We start from the raw sequence: 17,385 nt of genomic DNA on the forward strand, positions 1-17,385 counted from the left end.
GCTATTATTAGGCCATTCACAGGCTGTGCTCGGGCAAAGAACTTGGCAGATGGGGGCCTCTAAAATGGTCGCGGGCGGATTTCGTTGCTGAATTTTTCCCCATTCATAGCTGCATCCACCAGTATGAATTGCAGCTGCGCCTGGAGCCCCGCTGCGTCGACCAACGTGTTGACGTGCAAAAGAAAAGTAACATTTTCAGAACCATGCTATAAAGTCGATCAATCCCAGCAAAGGTTGCGAAATAAGCGCCCATCCGTCGCACGGAGTATAGCCGCCTTGGCAAGAATCTCCTTCAGACTCCTCGCAAAGCTCCCGTCTGCACGGACGTCGCTTCTTCTCCCGGCACGGAGCCAGTCCGCCGGCACGTCCGTCCGCATTCTGGACTAATACGCCGCCCTTTCCAAGTATGAGCTCTTGTCAATGGCCAGCTACCCAAGCTACCCGTGGGAATGGTTCTGCTGGCTGTTGGATTGAGTGACTGTGACGGCCCGCCGCGGAATCGCCGGATTCATAATGCCGACCGTTCTGCTGACAACCCGTATCTGTCGCAGACCCGGGTTGCGGCATGTGAATTACATCATAGAAGTTTTAAGACGCTGATTCTTGGCAGGACTTTTTCCTTTTGATGGCTTTCCGCTCAACTGCCAGGTTTGCCGGCACGGCGTGCAGGACGTCCTGATGAAGCTCCGGACACATGCGCCATGCAGAGGGCCTTTCATTTGGGCGTTTGTGGTGCCTCTCGTCATGAGGCTAGCTGATGACTGATGGCAGCCGTAACATGATGATGATCGGTGTGGCAGAGTACGTTCTGGATAAACATTCTGCTGAGAGCAGAGACCTGACTGTTTACTACACCCAAACTCCAACCATGTTGATCAAAAGCTCCAAGCCAAGGCCATTAGTGATGCCAGCCAACCGGGCTAGAAACTTCCACACCCAAGATCATGACCGCTTGCCGTTTTACGCGCTTTATGGATCTCGACACCACTCGGGGCCTGATGTACATGGTGACCGGCACCGTCGAGAATCCGCACACCTCCTTGCCACGGTGGAATGCAGACCTCACCGTGCTGATCTACCGTCTACGTCACGCATGATGATCACTGCAGGACCTCTACCGGGATGCGCACCTCAGCGTTTGCGACGATGGCTGTCTCGCAAAGTTAAGAACGTGAACTGCACCGGACCAAGGAACTGGGTGGCTGCGAGAGAGTAGCACCTCAAAGCCCTGCTATGAGGCAGAGTAGCGGCGGTGTAAGACACCCGGAGTGCGAGGCTTGGCATCCACAGCGGCGCCCAGAGGAATCCACTTTGCGGTTATTTGGCCATTTGTTGCGGGTAAATAACCTCAACCTAAAACAATTACTCTATAAGGTATATTATCCAAAGGGTGGTGATTATCGTTGGTGGGACATCGAAGCGGCAGTTGACGGCGAAGAATGCTACAAATTTCCCTTTTTATGGTTTGCACCCTTCCTCATCTCTTGTTTCGTTTTGGTCTTGGGGCTGTCAGGAAGGTCTCAATTTCGGTTTTCTTTTTCTTTTCAAACTCTGAGAAGCAAGATGTTTTGGATCTCTGCAGCCGTTCTTACCTCGCTCCTCCTCGGAGGATCCGCTGCAACGCCCCTCGAGAAGCGCGCGGCCTACTACAAAACAGCTTTCCGAAATGGCAACTACCCCCTCGACGTCGTGGACCAGCTCGAGGCAGACACGATGCCCAAAGTGAGCGAATGGGTGGCCAGAAAGGGTAACTCGAATGGCTGCACTCTCGAGAATGCTGCTGTACGAAAGAAATGGTAAGCCAGCGAAGTCCTGTGTGTTTCTGTGAGCGTGTGTTTTAAAGGAGTTTTGCTGATAAAGCTGGTTCCCTCCTCCAGGAGTGACTTGTCTGTCCCTGAGCGCGAGGAGTATATTGCTGCTGTACTCTGCTTGATGAAGAGACCATCTCAAGCGCCCAAGGACGAGTTCCCAGGCGCGCTCAACCGCTTTGACGACTTTGTTGCCTTTCACATGACTCAGGCTGGTCCTCTCCATGGACCGGTGCGTTCACTCCACGAGACCCATTCCCTGGTCAAAGATGTTGTCTTGCTGATTTGCATCCCATGCAGACAAATCTGTTTGCCGCTCACAGGTACTTTATCTGGGCGTATGAGAACGCGCTGCGCGAAGAGTGCGGTTACAAGGGGTATCAGCCGGTATGTGCACCAGCAAGCTCCCGCCCACAATTGGAACAAGTTTAACCTGAGCATAAAATCTAGTACATGAACTACGATCGATATGCAGAGGACCCGATAAATTCGCCCATGTTCAACGGCAACATGTCCAGCATGGGTGGACAGGGCGAGCCCAACAACTACAGGGGCGTCTTGATGGGTTTCCGTGCGCCCTATAATCTCATCCAGCCAGGAGGAGGCGGCGGCTGTGTCAAAGACGGGCCCTTCAAAGAGTAGGTTCCATCGTGTCTCGCCCCCGTAGCCACATGGAAGCATCATCCTAAGCTGTCATGTTCCACAGTATGGTGGTCAGTCTTGGTCCGAGAGCGACCGTCGTCAACGGGATCCCACGCAACCCCCGCGCCGACGGACTGGGCTCGAACCCGCGCTGCCTCCGACGCGACGTGAACCGCAACTCGGCCCTCGGCGCCAGGGCCAACTACTCGTACTCGCTCATCACCGAGTACCCGCACGTCAACAACTTTTACGACCGGTACCTGGGCCAGCCGTTTCTGCAGAACGATGCGCATCCGTGGGGGGTAGGTTGGGATTCCCAACGTTGCCTGTGATGTCAAACGGAGCCACATGCTAACCCGCGCCATTTCCATCGACGCAGCTTCACAATGCCGGCCACTTTATGATTGGCGGTGATCCTGGCGGCGTAAGTCCTTGACTACCTGAAACCATATCCACCCTACACTCTCGCGTCTCCCCTGCTTACTTTTGCAAACCCCTCCATAGGACTTTTACGCCTCTCCCGGCGACCCGGCCTTCTACTTCCACCACGGCGCGCTCGACCGGCTGTGGTGGATCTGGCAGATGCAGGACCCGGAGAAGCGCGTGCAGGGCAGCAATGCCATCCCGGACCTCAACCGCATGGGAGCCGCTCCGGGCCCGGCTCCTCGTCCAGAGCCTGGACAGGCCATCGAGGACATGGTGGTCGACCTAAAGTGGCTCGCGCCCAAGTCCACCCTCAAGCAGCTGAATGATTTGTTTGGTGGCAATGACGGCAAGATCTGCTATTATTATGTCTGAGGACGGTTCGATTTTGGTCTGGGTCGGGGGTCGGTAGGAATTTGTAACCATCTTTCCAGGGATACTTGGACGAGAAGCACAACGGCTACATACTATAGAGAATCGATTCCATGTGATAAACTGAAAAAGTACTTTGTCTATGACTTTTAGAGTTCTTGTACGACTTGCTGGTTATCAGTTGTTCTGTACCATGTGGGGACCAAAGATCAACTCATTGACCATCATAGGTTCCTGTCCTAGGTTTTAACCACGCACGAAACTGAGGCCTATCCTAGACAGTGAAGGCCTTTTGGTCTACGACCCAATATTTGTCCTCGTGGAGACCATCCTGATCTGGGCGTATGCAAGACTATGGTAAGCAACTTGTTTTTTTAGCTATTGCACTTTCCCGAAACGGGAGAGGGGCGGCTTCAATATCAACTTACTTTTTGCCAATATAACTACGTGGCTCGGTCGAGAAAGCCTTGACAGCGTCCAGCCTGCCATTCATAAAGCGCCCATCTCCCAACCCGGGTTCAGGAACAAAGGACTCTGGCAAGGTGAACGAGTTCGGGTCGTGATGGACGGCCCATGTATTGATATCAACAACAATCTGTCCAGGATTTGTTAGTAAATCCGCTTCCAGCTTTTTGGCATGAATACCTACGTCTTCGCGAATGTAATGGCCAACAATCGTGGTGGCACTGGGCGCTGCAATGCGAGGTCCGCTACCTGGTACCGGCGTACGAATTCAAAGAGATTCGTTTACAACTGCGTTGAGGTATTTCAAGCCTTGTGTGTTGACTGGATCAATTTCAGCCTCATCCTCGTATGTGGAGCGAGTTTCTTTATTTCACCGGTCTAAGGATTCGGGATTTCGGGAGAGTTGTTTGGCAGGCTTCCAATCAGGAAGCGTTGCATCCGAATAGCCAGAGGTCCAAACTTTTGTATCTCGGATCGAAAACGTATCTATTTCATCACGTCAAATGTAAGGGATACCCAAGCGTAATAGGTCGAGTTTTCCGGGCATCCACAAGATTCACCGAAAGCCAGGTCACCGACGACGTCGAATGTGAGCCAATGAAACCAAGATGTCATTTCCACCGGGTGTAGCCCCTTTTCGTTGCTAGAGGCCTTTTTAAGGCCTGCAAAAGCTTGTCGACATACCCATGGAGGATAGGCTCTTGTTCCACCATGACCTGGGCCAAAAACGCATGAGATAGTATTCGGCGTTGTACCGAATGTTCTTCGCGGGATGCGCCCACGATTTTGGACCCGATATCCTTCGTAGAAGGTGGAAAAAAAACATTGTACAACGGGAGTACTAGGAGATGGTATACATATGTCCACAGAGGATCAGACACATCCCAGGGAAAATAGCGGTCAGGGGCATCGTACTAGACTGATGGCTCCAATAGAAAGACGTAAAACGAAACCCACAATGCCAATACGATTGAAGACATTGACAGGTCGAAGGGTTTCGAACAGAGAAAACATGATGAAAAATAGTTTCATCAAGTTATTGGACTTGATTCCGGATGGAGAAAAAAAAGGATTGACCACCATTTAATCAGCCTGGGTGGGTTATTTATACCAAGGTCGACGGCGCAATCTTTGTCCGCAAAATCGAGTCGGACATTTCGGGCTCGAAACTGCTCAGATGGCAAATTAAGCGCCGATTGATGCTGAAAAAAAAGACCGGCGAGTAGGAAGGCATGTCTAGTTGCCAAGATATCATCTTTTGTTCTCCTTTCATTTTCCCTTTTGGATTCAGTTTGTGCGAGCGCAAATCTCTGGAAGTAAATTACGTGACTGACTCAACGCACTATTGGCACTGGATCCTTGGGTCAAGCAACAATTCTAGGTCCTAACAATCGCCAATTGACGCGTCGGTATTCTCCTCTACAGAGGACTATTACAGTAAGACCCAGGAGAGATCCCCAATTCGAGATGTCATCGGCTCGTGGTTCGCGCCTCCTCGACCTTAGTGCCGAGGAGCGGATGGCACCCCAAGCAGGCCCTACCATGAGTCCATGACTAGGTGGACTAGTACCCACAACAGCCCAGCAAAAGTGCGGGCAAGATGGGGCTGTAAATTTACAGTCCTGTCGCCGATGCCCACCTGTTTGCGTTCCACGATTTCCCATTGCTTTCGTCTTTTCTACCACGGGCCTGGCCAAGATTTATAATCAGATTGGTAAGCTAGGAAAAAAAAACAGATGCCAGTGTCATTAGCTGCGAGATTGTGAAGAGCTTTTTACTATAAACATCCGTCTCAATATAAGTCTCTACGTTCCGCCACAAACATTTTGCTTTTCCCTTTCATATATGTGTTGTGACTACTAATCAACTCTCTCACTTGTCTTCCTCTCGAAAGTCTGATGATACCTTCACTTTGACATGTTTCACTATATTACGAACCCATAGCAATCACCATGGCATTCTCCACCAAGCTCCGTGTAGTCGTCGCCGGCGCCTCTGGCGAGACTGGGCAGTCTATTGTCAGAGGACTGCTGGCAGAGTCGTCCAAATTTGATGTCATAGCACTGGCGCGGCCCGAGTCGGCGGACAATCCGGCCCACCAAGAGTTGGCACGGGCGGGCGCCACCGTCGAGACGGCCGACTTTCTCGACGTGCAGGCCCTCGCGGAGCGACTGGCAGGCGCTGACGTCGTCATCTCATGCATTCTACCCATAAAGCGGGCCCAGTCGGAAGCGCTCATCGACGCCGCGCATCGCGCGCGGGTCGACCGCTTCGTGCCCAGCTTCTTCGCCATGGTCATGCCCCCGCGCGGCGTGATGGCGGTGCGCGAGCTGAGGGAAGAGCTGCTGGACCGGTGCAAGCTCGTCTACCTACCCTACACGGTCATCGACGTCGGCCAGTGGTACCAGATTGGCCTCCCGCCGCCGTGGGCCCCGCCGATGCCCCAGACCGAAGCCTTTGTGGGCGATGGCGAGACTCCCAGCGCCATGATCGACAAGGACGATGTCGGGCGCTACGTGGCTCGCATCATCACGGATCCGCGGACGCTGAATCGCTCCGTTTTCGCATACGGCGAGGTGACTTCACAAAAGACTATATTGGCCGAGCTCAAGGCCGCGACGGGAAGAGAAGTGCCGTGGCATTCGATTTCGGTGGCCGGACTCGAGGCGCGTCTCGCGGAGCTGCGGAGTTCCTTGTCCGCAGACCCGACTAGCCCAAAGACAACTTTGGACCTTGCTATGACCCAGTATCTGTACAGTCGGATGGTGAGGGGTGACAACGCGCCTGACCGCGCCCAATACCTAGGTTATCTAGACGCCAAGGCGCTGTACCCGGACTTTGAGTTTAAGTCGCTCCGCCATTATATCAAAGAGGTTGTCGCTGGGGATCGAGACCATAGAGTCTACGTTGGCCGGGAAATCACGTCAGGTGAAACAAAGAAATACTAGATATTTCTGGACCAGGGGACAGGAATACTATAGGCTGTGCTTGGGCCCTTCAGCTCCATAGTACCAGCAGAAGGGAAATTTCGGAGGCAGTTGTAACCTGGATGTCTTGCAGGTGATGAACGGCGTTTATACAGAAGCCAAATTTATCCCTCATAGTTTGCAAGCTGTCACTCAGAAACCCCTGTCTAGTTCAAAAGATTCGCTTGAACTTGCTTATATTTATCCATCGCGTATGAACGATAATGGCTGGCCTGGGGTTATAAATAGAAAGCCGAACTGACAAGCCCAAAGGCCACAAACCCCCCGACCTATTTCCCTCACAACGAGATGTTCATAACATCCACGCCCAAATCCTGCTCTAATAGCACTTATGTATTACTCGACTCCTAATGTTCGTGGCATGCTGCGACGGTAAGAGCTACTTTTCGAGAAACTACTAGTGAACGCTATGCGAAAGTAGGACACTTTTGTGATCCTCATCGTATTCTTTTCGGCGGAGGAGGAGAAACGGGGTTTGTAGGAATTGAAGGGGGACTAGGTATCCATCTTTGGGTAATTAAATCCCAGGTACTACGATGTTACGATCAAGGTATCGGGTAACCTGTTCTTAGGGTAAAGTACAGTGGGTTGAAGCAACTGAGCGTCTGGCTGGGTAACTGGGGTTCTCAATGACTGGGGGTGAAGTTATGATCGTTCTCAAGTAAGTATTGAGGTTAACTAGAGTTTGATTGCTGCTAAGCAATCCTAGAATCGAATCTATCTACATGGTAATGAGCGTGCCTTATATAGACTATGTTCCGAATGTGATCTCTCTTGATCTGTTTGATCTGTGATTCTCAACTGAGATTCTACAGATCATAGAGATCCATTCCCTTGGCCGTCACGTGAGGTCACGTGAGATCTCGTGGCCTTGTCCTTAGGTAATCGTTGTTCTGCCGGTCGGTATCTCTTTTGGGCGAGTGTCGTCAGGAGGGGTGTGACCCCACCTGGCCTCTCTGGTACCGGCCCAACTGTCTGGTCGTAACATACGAGCTTCAAGATCAGGAGCTTGTTCGTTATCGGATGCCGGCACAACTATCACACCGATAACTGAAAGGGAGAATAGGATTTCAAAGCGTATTTGAAGAAAGTTTATATACATGGTGTATTAAATAAAAGCCTATTATAGTGGCACCCATAATACAATTGTACAATAATATAAACCTAATGGGCATTTCCGGCATTGGTAACAGTTTTTGCGAAAAAAAACTAAGTTAAAACATTCGAAGCTCCCCGCGAAAAGTCAAATTGGTAAAAGCCCAAGTGTAAACGTACGGTTAATGGGGAGGTTTGTTTTGCCCGATATTATAACACTAGTTAAATATAAATTGATTAAAGTTAAATAAATACAAGGTGGATTTAATGATTTTTTCAATATTTGCATAATGCAAAAAAATACAATGTATAATAAAGAAAAATAAAGGGTGTTTAAATTATTATTGAAAAAAAACGATTGGTTACTTAGAATTAAAGTGTTACAATTTCGGTCAAGTTATAATTAATTTATCAAATAAATTTTGAATATTTCATATGGAATCACGGGTAATTAAATAGTTTACCAATTTGGAGGTTTTTATAATATGCTAGTATAAGTAAGAATTAATCCCCTGTAAAATGTCCGCTGGTGTGAACTTTATGGGCTTTCCCGATTTTAACAATAGTTTTAAAGAAAAAAAAACAATTTATATGTCTGGTAATTCACGCGAACAGTTAAATTAGTCAAGGCCCACGTTTATAAGTGGGGTAATAATGGGTGTTCTTCCTGCCTGAATTAGTCGTAATTTAAAAATATATTATTATGTTAAATTTGAGTGTATTTATAGGGTATGCGATTTGCGAACGGAAATGGGCATAAAAAAGCCCGAAACCCATAGGAAACGGAAGCAATTCTCGCAAAACTTTGCATTTGCAGCTAGAGAAATAATTTTCATGGAACTAATAACAATATGAAGTTTTAAAATTCGAGAATAAGACGTTTTTAATATGTCAAGCTGGAAGCGATGCGAGCAGCTATTTAAAATTACCATTGGCTACTGAATAGGGGCCTGGTTGACCAATTCTTACCGCCTATTGGTGGATAGCCTCTAACTTGATCAATTTATACACCTTTAGCTTTAACAATTGGAATGAGTTTCTTTGACAATTGACCTTTTGATGATGCCCAGAAGTAATGCTGTTTGTATTTGTGGAACGGTATTCCCAACACGGCGCAAACCAACCAAGATTACGACATCGCTCACAGATCGTCTAGAACCTGGTACTTTGAAGTGTATGGAGAGAAACCCTGGACGCCTTGCCCAGCCTGTAATATCCAGGGATGCCACACATGAGAAAACTTTATATGTATATAAATATATATTTATGCAAAATAAGGACGACGTGTTCAAAGTAGCCGGGCACGTATATATATCCATATAAGCTGCAATATTAGTTACATAAAAAAAGAGTTGAGTTGGATTTAGTCTCTTTGAGTATTTTAGTACTACAAATACGCTTTCAAGAGGTGTTTAGCCAATATAGTCCTGCATCTCTTATCTTCACTTCAAAATACATCCTATTTTTACTATAGCTTTTACAATTATGTATTTCGCGTTTGCGTTTATTTACCTCAATGCTGCCGGCGCTATAGCTTCGACTGCGGCCACTGGTTTAGCAGATCCACGCCATTACCGTTCTCAAGTTGACAGTAATTTAGGCGGTCATTTAAACAGACGCGCCCATCTGGATGGCCTTTCAGAATGCCCCGATACACAAGCGGTTCAAAACGCCATACACGGGTGAGTTACAAAAATCAAACACATGCTATTACTAATGTTAATGCCGAATTATTCTAGCTGCTATGATCTTGCGGATGAGGGCTCCCATGCGGCCAGGAATAATGATAAATTGTTCAAAGTGATTTTCAAAACCGAAGACCCAGACACCAAACGACATGTTGAGAGTAATTTCGAGAAACTTAAAGAAGCGTGCAGTAGCGATTCGCACAAAGTGTCTGTAACTTGTCGGGACCCAAGCGAAATGTGTCGTTTCCACGGTCCACTTTGTATGGCCTACGCAGATCGTGGGAATAATCAAGTTGTTCTATGCCCATTCTTTTTTGAACAAAAGGCCAGGAGCCGCGATATTACCGCTAATAATCAAGACACGATTATACTGCATGAACTGTCGCATTTGCTTTTTGGTAAGTTACTGCTTGGAAATAAAAAAAAATGAAGAAGATGAATATGATACTACCAGACTGCCGACTAATATAACGTTGGGCTCCACATCTCCGACCCCCCTAAAGTCCGGCCCCCTTGAAAAATGTAACGACGAAATACCCCTTTTATAAACCGATTTAAATGTAAAACTATCAACGCACAATAATACAATCATTGTCAGGCTCTCCCGGTTCGCTAACCTCTTCTCCATCGTTCAAAGCTTCTAAACAGTCCCTATTATTTTCCTGTGCTTCATAAACGTTTTTTTTTGCTGACCAAAAGCTCGTTGGGATCCGGAATTACCCTTTTCCTTTTGACCGGCCGTACCGCCTCCAATTTTGCGTTTAACAAACTGATTTTTTGCTGAGCTTCAGCCAATAAGATATCCTTGGTTTCGAAGCTTTTTTGGACTTTTGCAAACAAAAGCCGTGAAGTGGCGTTACTTTTTTCGGACCGGGAAATTTCCTGTAGTTGAAGTCGAATATCTCGGGTCGTTTTAGGGGTTTTCCAAATAAGTAAAGACTGGTCGTTAATTTTTTGGGTTGGGCTTTCCGGTGTTTTATCCCTTTGGAAGCCGTTATTTTTACCTTTTTCGACGTTGGCGTTGCTATTTTCTAACAAAAAAGGGTTTAAAAGTGGTTTTGCCAAGTTCACCGGCCATAACCCCGTCGTACGCCAACCAGATTGAATGGTTTTTGCTATAAATGCTTTTGATCTGGCTTTTCGATAGCAAAGTAGAAAGTTTCGTTTCCCAACAACCGTTGAACAGCAAAACTGGTTTACAAATCCCAGGTGACGTCGATAAGCTTCCTTTAACGGCCCAAAAACCGATAAATCCAACGGTTGAAGAACGTGTGACGAATGAGGGGGTAAATATAGGAGTTGAATATTGTTTTGCAAGCAAAGAAGCATAAATTCGTCCGTTATATGTGATCCATGGCCATCCAGAACTAATAACCGCTTTTCAGGGGTTAAAGGTTGGGTATACGGAATAAACACCTTTTTTAACCATTCGATACCTGTTTCATTATTTGTCCACCCGTTTTCGGTTGCATGAAATTGCCAGGTATCGAAAGGACTTAAATCAGCTGGAAACCATTGTTGCTGTACGTTTTTCCCCTTAAATATAACGAGGGGAGGTATAACAGCCCCCGTAGCTGATACACATTCGATTATGCTCGTCCAACCCCGCGTTCCAGGCTCTTTTCACTGTAATGGCCGGATTTTATTACGCCCTAACACCAGGCCATTAGATCCTTTGCCTTCCATTATACCTGTTTCGTCCATATTCCAACGGTTGGCCGGTTTTATAGTATCGACAACGGGATTTTTCAAATAGGACCACCAAGATTTAATTACCTCGGTTGTAGCCCCATTAACCCGGGCATTTTCTATTCGCCGGGGTCTTTGGGTTTTCAAAATTGGATATCGGGCTATAAAACGGCTAACCCAATGTTTCCCAAGGCTTTTTCTTTCTCCGGCGGCCTGAAGAATTCGTTCCGCAAAATAGCGTAGTTCTTGATGCGTTGGCGGAAGGCCTAACGCGGCCTGCGCAAGTACCCAATCTGCCAAATAGGTTTCCTGCTCCTGTGAAAGCCTTTGACAAAATCTTTTCGCTTGTTGAATTGACTGGGCCCCCTTTAAACGATCGTGAAGGGTACTCCGAGGAATACCCCATTTTTGCGAGGTTTTGTGAACTGATTTGCCATTTCTTATGTCAGAAATGGCAGCAAGAAGCTGATTTTCAGTGTACTGTTTCATTGGAAAGTTTGGAGCAAGAATCTTCAAAAATCAAGTTCTAAAGTGAAAAATTCGTCTAGATATTTATAAAATAAAACAAAGGGTTGATGTGGCTGAGTAGATATTTTTAGGGGCCGGACTTTAGGGGGGTCGGAGATGTGGAGCCCAACGTTATTACAGGCTTTGATGATTGGGGTTACAATTGGAAGGGAGTTCGCCCGTGAGTGTTACCCGTTCAAACAATGCTCAGCAAAGACATTGTATAAGTATTGATACTTTGAACCCCTCTAGGCTCAAAACCAGGCACGCTATCAAAAACCCCGATAGTTACGCCATCTTTGCTCAATGTGCTCGCAATGGGGACTGTGAAGACGAGTCTGACTATTATTCTGACTCTGACTCTGATTAAGAGTGTGAAGAAGAGCCTGTCGAGTAATATCACATCTTTGTGCCCTGCAACGAGACGAAGGATTTTGCATGGGCGCAAAGGTTCCAGGGATAAAAGTAGGGGGTGGGTGGCGATATGGAGCGATTAACTTAGTATCGGAGTAGGGGGCATCAACAACGCTAATCAAGATGTCGGTCAACACCTTGGGGCTTACCGTGACTGCGACCAAACCAAACTTTACAAACGCTGAACGTGTAGCTAAACCACAGACCTATATAATAAATTGAGGATATCTCATCACCCGTCACTGATGAACTGATTCGATGATGAAGGAAACCGTGTACAGTTATAGTACAACTCCACAAGCGGCAAGCCTCTGATGCGTAAACCACTTTTACGAATAAGGCGCGTGTAATCCAATTTCCATCGCTTTCGGAAGCGGCCTGTCATTGTCGGGATTATGTATGTTCCAAGTGATTGTTTATTGCCACCGCGGCTCTACCTGTAACTTGCCTCGCATGACGGCCCCTCCACTGATAAACCTTCTCTCGCTACTGTTGACGCAGAACATCATGTCGGGATACATATTTGCTCAAACCCGGCAGATCTGACGGCAGTAAGGGGAAATAGCAACTGGATGCTCGTTCACTCTCGGATGCCAATGGGTCCTGGGTCTACCCCCACTGCCTTCTGCCAAAATATTCTAATTTTCGTTCTTATCAAGCTTAGCATTTATTTCTGCTTCGTCTGCCCTTATAAGTAGAGAAACCTGTTCGTAATGGCCCAAGGACCAACGTAAGAAAACGTCAACAGCAAGCGTCACCGTACCGCAGATCACATTCATGATCAACCCTCTGAGAGGATATAGAGTCAGGTTGCTCGCAACAGGGGGCCATCCTCTTTGTATTTACAAATCCAGCTTATTATATTGTAGCAGAGGCTCGGCAACAACGGTCCGGTCCGGGAGCTTGGGCACCAGTGCACGTCACACCCTGGACGAACTTCATAGTACCCCGGCATGCTCCCAGAACGGCAGTTCGACTTTTCGCCGGCTTTAGCTACGTTTTCACTTGCTGTGTCCACGGCACTTGACCTAAAAAGTGCACCCATTCAGGCTCGCACTTTGGGGTTTGGATCGAGATTATACAGGTGACGGCGATTTGGTATAAAAAAGACGTGAATGATCGCTTCTTAAGCAGCCTGTTGACGAGTCGAAAGTCCGACAACGACTTCATACACTCCTCCCTAGTTAATGCAAAAAGATTGTACCTGGATATCCACGGTCTGAGATATGCCATTGATCTAAAAATATACATTTCTCAATGCAGCCCCGGAGTCGGGATTTCCGAAGGAAATTTTGATCCCATAGGCTCGTATTGCGGGGTAAAAAAATAAAAAATGCGACCTTTGCGCATAGCATCTCAGCCTTTTGGTTTAATATGGTGGTTCGAGAACGCAGTTGTGGGCACCCTCGGCGGCCCCGGCCAAACACAAGATGCCAGGCCGCAATTTATTATTGTCAGATTGGAAAAGGCTCGGGCGAAAGACGTGCATCTTTTTTATTTATTTTGGCGCTCTGCAGACCTGGAAATAATTTGCGTCGCTGCCCTGGGTCAGTACACGGTACCTGTCTGCGACGGGCTCTATCCACAAATTTAAGCGAACGAACATGGCCGGATGGTCATTGCAGCACGCCTTCTTCGTCGATATGGGCGGTTTCCTCCCACGCAGTCGCCACTACGTCACCCATCCCGCCGGCCACCTTGCAGCACATCAAAGACAGGAACAAGGCTGACAGTATGATGGGCTTTATTTTGGTCGTGCAGATGACGTAGGTTCTAGCGAGCCTCTGTGAGCGCATCACTCAATATTCTTGAGACTGATTGTTGACATTCCCGATTGCCCGGTTCTTTTAATTTATGGGGAAATTCTTCAGTGTGCAGTCCGAAGAGCGATCCACCCCAATCACCTTTCCGTCAGCACCCACAACGGTGCAGGTGTCGACGCCGCTGCAGGTGCCTGTTCCTTGGTTGATACGGCACTTGAAGCCTTTGGGTGCCGCCTTCTTAGCCCGTGCGTCCAGCGTTGAGGGTGAGCCGTCGCGTTGTGGCAAAGCTGTGCTGGCAGCAGCCAAGAATGTGATGAGGATTGCGGCAGAGAACTTCATACTGTGCGAAGTCTAGCGATGCGAGGTTTGTGGATGAAGGTTGCTTGCAACGTGATGAATATCTTTGGACGAATAGAATTAAATCGTCGGTCCGGCCAACGTGCGTAATGCTTCAATAAAAAAAGATAATGCTTCAAAGGAAAAAGTTGTGATTGATGATTTGAAAAGACTTGCAGTGCTCAAACATGAGCCCTCTGGTGGCTTATATATCACATGTAATTTTATTAGACATCGGATTCCGTAGAATGCTGCCGGTGGTCTTTTGTCCCAGTCAGGTCATGTTCCTCCAAATGAACCAGTTTGAAGACAGTTTTGTGTTTCCACTTCTCATTTTGTTTTCTTTTTTTAGTATATGTTTAATGCACTTTCTTCTCTTCGAAGCCCATTTACCGTAGCATCTGCCAGTCATGCTGAGAGTACCACAAGGATTCGCGGTGGAAAAGCTTGTTACTATCGCCTGATTGGCGCCATTATCGTCCGCCAATTGGCCCACGAATGGCAACCGCCAATTCGGATACACTAAAAAAGGAAGTAACCCTGGAAGTTCAAAACAACACTCCAATTAAACGGATCCGTGATCGATCCACGTGTAGACAGTTAATGCCCTCACCTTACCCAGGTCGGCTATCAAATGGTAGCTTCCCGTTGGTAGTAGGGCCGTCTGGCCCACTTCTGGATTCAAACAATGGGGTTTCATCCCCTACCTTACCTAGGTGACTTTGCCAGACATGAAACGAAGCGGCAATCGCCGTTTCAGGAAAAAAGAAAGACTTTCTGAAATTAGCACAAACGAAAGCAAATAAGCTCCCTTGGCCCGAAGCGAGTTGACAATGTTTTGTAAAAACAAATCAATACCCTCATATGTGATCTCAATGAACTGCATTGCAATAAGTGCGGCGTTCCCAGACATGAAAGGCTTCCCCTATCCCATACCCATGGGTCAAAATTCCACAGCAAATCTTATACATCTGTCGTTCAGTTTCAAAGTAGCTGATTTCCTGCTTGGACGTACCGGGAATATCCCTCGATCAGTTTATGTATTGGAGGTCTGGAAACTACCTGCCATCCACCGCGCCTCGCAACAAGATAGAAATAGAGGAAAGAAAACGTAGTTTGCGCGAAATAAAAATGGACCAAACAAGAAACAATAATGAACAATATGAAGAAGTGGCAACCACTTCCATTAGCTCAGAGCTGTACGTGAGTACAGCACTAAATAAAAAGCCGGCCTCAAGCCTAAAAGCTTGAGCTCCATGAAACTGAAACTGGAAAAAAAGAATGAACAAAAAGCATCGATTTCTCCCCATTTGTCTGTTTTGTAGACTACCAGCCGGATACCCTCGTCACTCTCAACACCCAGCACTCGTAGATCCTGAAAAGCGTCAATGTAAAGCCGACCCCAAGCTTCCGGCTCCGCCTCTAGCCGGAGCGGCTAGGAAGTGCAACGTCTGCGTGACGAAGCCGCGGTTAGAAAAGGTCGTGGTAAAGGTTTAGCTTGCGGTTAATGACTGCCGCGCCCTCATGCTTGGTCGCGATGTTTTCCGATAGCAGCCATACGACAGCCATGGTGCCTTTAATCTGGAGGTCGCACAGGGACAGGAATAGGGCGAGGCCGGCGCCGATCAGCGAGGTGGCCTCGGACAACTGTTGGCCTCTCCATATTATGTCAAATTCTCGATATTGGCGGGGGTGAGGATTAGTTTTGACGATTTGTAGGCATTAAAGGGCTGTTTATACCTTACTTCGTTCATTTTAATGGCGTAAAAGTTTATACTGTAAGCAAAATGGCCGATTATATCGATATTCGCGGCCAATACAAGTTTAAGCAGCTCGACGACGTCGGTATCATTATAACTAATATTTTCCCTTTTGGGATTATAACATGGCTTGGTAGTATTCACAATATTTCAATGGCCGTTTTTCCACTTCCGGTAAACATAATTGCAATTGGTTTCAATTAGAGGCAGGAACCAAACCCCTGCAGACGTGTTTATTTTTTTACTGTTATAAATTAGGAAACCCTTGCCGGCGATTTTGTTTGGCAAGATGAATTGCACTTTGTATTTAATATACCTGAAAGCATTTAAGTTGTGCAGCAGGTTAGCTGTGGCCTCGGGGCTGTCGACGAATACACGCTGTCTGTTAAACGGTGTAATAACTGTAAAGCCCCCGGTGGCGGAGCCGGTCAATCCACCGCTCGTCCCCTAGATTTTAAACCTCGCTGAGTAGTTGGGACCATCCAACCCTACCTGGGGGTGGCGAGGTGATGTAGGGGCCTGGGAGGGGCTTGAGGTGCAAATGATAGATGCAGTAGATGACAAGAAATGAGGGCCACCCATCCTCACGATCCTGTTCGGCAGCCGCGTCTTCTCGGTCGCCCTGCGACGTCCAGCACATCGTTAGCATCTCAAACAACGTCATACTGTTCAGCATTGCTCTATACGCGCTAGGCTTAACCTCGTTGCCATGTTCTAACTAATCTTTCCAGCGTGGCTACCCTTTGCGTGCCGGCTTCTGGCCTACACGGCGATACGCCCTGTTGATTGGAGGTGGAAGTCGTGGGTCATCTAGATGGGTACCGCTGCTTTTGGGACCACCGCGTTCCTGGTAACGCCGAGACGTCTGGTCTGTCATATTCCGTCGCAGTCCAAAGATGGGGCTGACTGAAGAGAGCCGACAGAAAGGGCATACTGCTTCTGTGTTTGTCCAGAAATTTCTGACCAGAGGGACTATTTCATGCTCTAGATAACGGTAGTGAGCCCCTTCACCCTGCCTGCAGGCTAGCTTGCTCACGTTTACTCGTCTTTTTTGACTGTGAGGTTCAACACATACACGTATGCAATAAACCAAACGGCAATTTTGGTTTGCATGGACCTCGAACCCTTCCCTGCGTGGGATGCTCCAGGCCTTTTCGGGCATACTGTTCGGCTATAAGTCCATCCTTATTTCTATATCAGGCGTTAACTTATGTACATTATAAAAGTAAAACTGGTACACGCCAATGGCGCCCTGGTTATTGACAATTTCGTTCGGTCCGTCTTCGCCGCCGACTTTCCCTACGCCGCGGGGAAGGCTTTTTGCAAAGCCTGGGTTGGCCGTTGGCGGCTCCGTCATGGTCGGCATCGGCGTTTATCTGATATCTCTTTCCCTGCGTGTTGTGGGAAACTAGATAGTGGTCGCAGCTGGTCGCGGG

General features: G+C 47.7%; 8 protein-coding genes across 8 annotated transcripts; 4 read left to right on the forward strand and 4 right to left on the reverse strand.

Moving 5' to 3' along the window:
- Window positions 1–1,563: 1,563 nt before the first annotated feature.
- MGG_07585 (uncharacterized protein) lies at window positions 1,564–3,248 on the forward strand (the record flags this gene model as incomplete). The annotated part of the gene is made up of 7 exons (XM_003711453.1): window positions 1,564–1,796; window positions 1,878–2,040; window positions 2,109–2,195; window positions 2,259–2,446; window positions 2,515–2,752; window positions 2,830–2,874; window positions 2,955–3,248. 7 exons carry the CDS (start codon window positions 1,564–1,566, stop codon window positions 3,246–3,248), a joined length of 1,248 nt encoding a protein of 415 aa, XP_003711501.1.
- A 294-nt stretch (window positions 3,249–3,542) lies between these two features.
- MGG_07586 (trichothecene C-15 hydroxylase) lies at window positions 3,543–4,724 on the reverse strand (the record flags this gene model as incomplete). The annotated part of the gene is made up of 5 exons (XM_003711454.1): window positions 3,543–3,597; window positions 3,674–3,840; window positions 3,895–3,959; window positions 4,395–4,551; window positions 4,668–4,724. The coding sequence occupies 5 exons, from the start codon at window positions 4,722–4,724 to the stop codon at window positions 3,543–3,545; spliced, it is 501 nt and encodes a 166-aa protein (XP_003711502.1).
- Window positions 4,725–5,662: 938 nt separating this feature from the next.
- On the forward strand, window positions 5,663–6,658 carry MGG_07587 (isoflavone reductase; the record flags this gene model as incomplete). Its single annotated transcript, XM_003711455.1, has 1 exon — window positions 5,663–6,658. One exon carries the CDS (start codon window positions 5,663–5,665, stop codon window positions 6,656–6,658), a length of 996 nt encoding a protein of 331 aa, XP_003711503.1.
- Window positions 6,659–9,277: 2,619 nt separating this feature from the next.
- Window positions 9,278–9,831, forward strand: MGG_15212 (metalloproteinase; the record flags this gene model as incomplete). The annotated part of the gene is made up of 3 exons (XM_003711456.1): window positions 9,278–9,474; window positions 9,532–9,740; window positions 9,806–9,831. 3 exons carry the CDS (start codon window positions 9,278–9,280, stop codon window positions 9,829–9,831), a joined length of 432 nt encoding a protein of 143 aa, XP_003711504.1.
- Window positions 9,832–11,793: 1,962 nt separating this feature from the next.
- On the forward strand, window positions 11,794–12,173 carry MGG_16662 (uncharacterized protein; the record flags this gene model as incomplete). Its single annotated transcript, XM_003711457.1, has 2 exons — window positions 11,794–11,857; window positions 11,929–12,173. The coding sequence occupies 2 exons, from the start codon at window positions 11,794–11,796 to the stop codon at window positions 12,171–12,173; spliced, it is 309 nt and encodes a 102-aa protein (XP_003711505.1).
- A 1,533-nt stretch (window positions 12,174–13,706) lies between these two features.
- On the reverse strand, window positions 13,707–14,192 carry MGG_07591 (uncharacterized protein; the record flags this gene model as incomplete). Its single annotated transcript, XM_003711458.1, has 2 exons — window positions 13,707–13,832; window positions 14,013–14,192. 2 exons carry the CDS (start codon window positions 14,190–14,192, stop codon window positions 13,707–13,709), a joined length of 306 nt encoding a protein of 101 aa, XP_003711506.1.
- A 1,467-nt stretch (window positions 14,193–15,659) lies between these two features.
- MGG_16663 (uncharacterized protein) lies at window positions 15,660–15,943 on the reverse strand (the record flags this gene model as incomplete). The annotated part of the gene is made up of 2 exons (XM_003711459.1): window positions 15,660–15,836; window positions 15,935–15,943. 2 exons carry the CDS (start codon window positions 15,941–15,943, stop codon window positions 15,660–15,662), a joined length of 186 nt encoding a protein of 61 aa, XP_003711507.1.
- A 460-nt stretch (window positions 15,944–16,403) lies between these two features.
- Window positions 16,404–17,306, reverse strand: MGG_16664 (uncharacterized protein; the record flags this gene model as incomplete). Its single annotated transcript, XM_003711460.1, has 3 exons — window positions 16,404–16,571; window positions 16,669–16,728; window positions 17,166–17,306. 3 exons carry the CDS (start codon window positions 17,304–17,306, stop codon window positions 16,404–16,406), a joined length of 369 nt encoding a protein of 122 aa, XP_003711508.1.
- Window positions 17,307–17,385: the final 79 nt, after the last annotated feature.

Source organism: Pyricularia oryzae, chromosome 3 (genome assembly GCF_000002495.2).
Source record: "Pyricularia oryzae 70-15 chromosome 3, whole genome shotgun sequence".
In the NCBI taxonomy this organism is placed as follows: domain Eukaryota; kingdom Fungi; phylum Ascomycota; class Sordariomycetes; order Magnaporthales; family Pyriculariaceae; genus Pyricularia; species Pyricularia oryzae.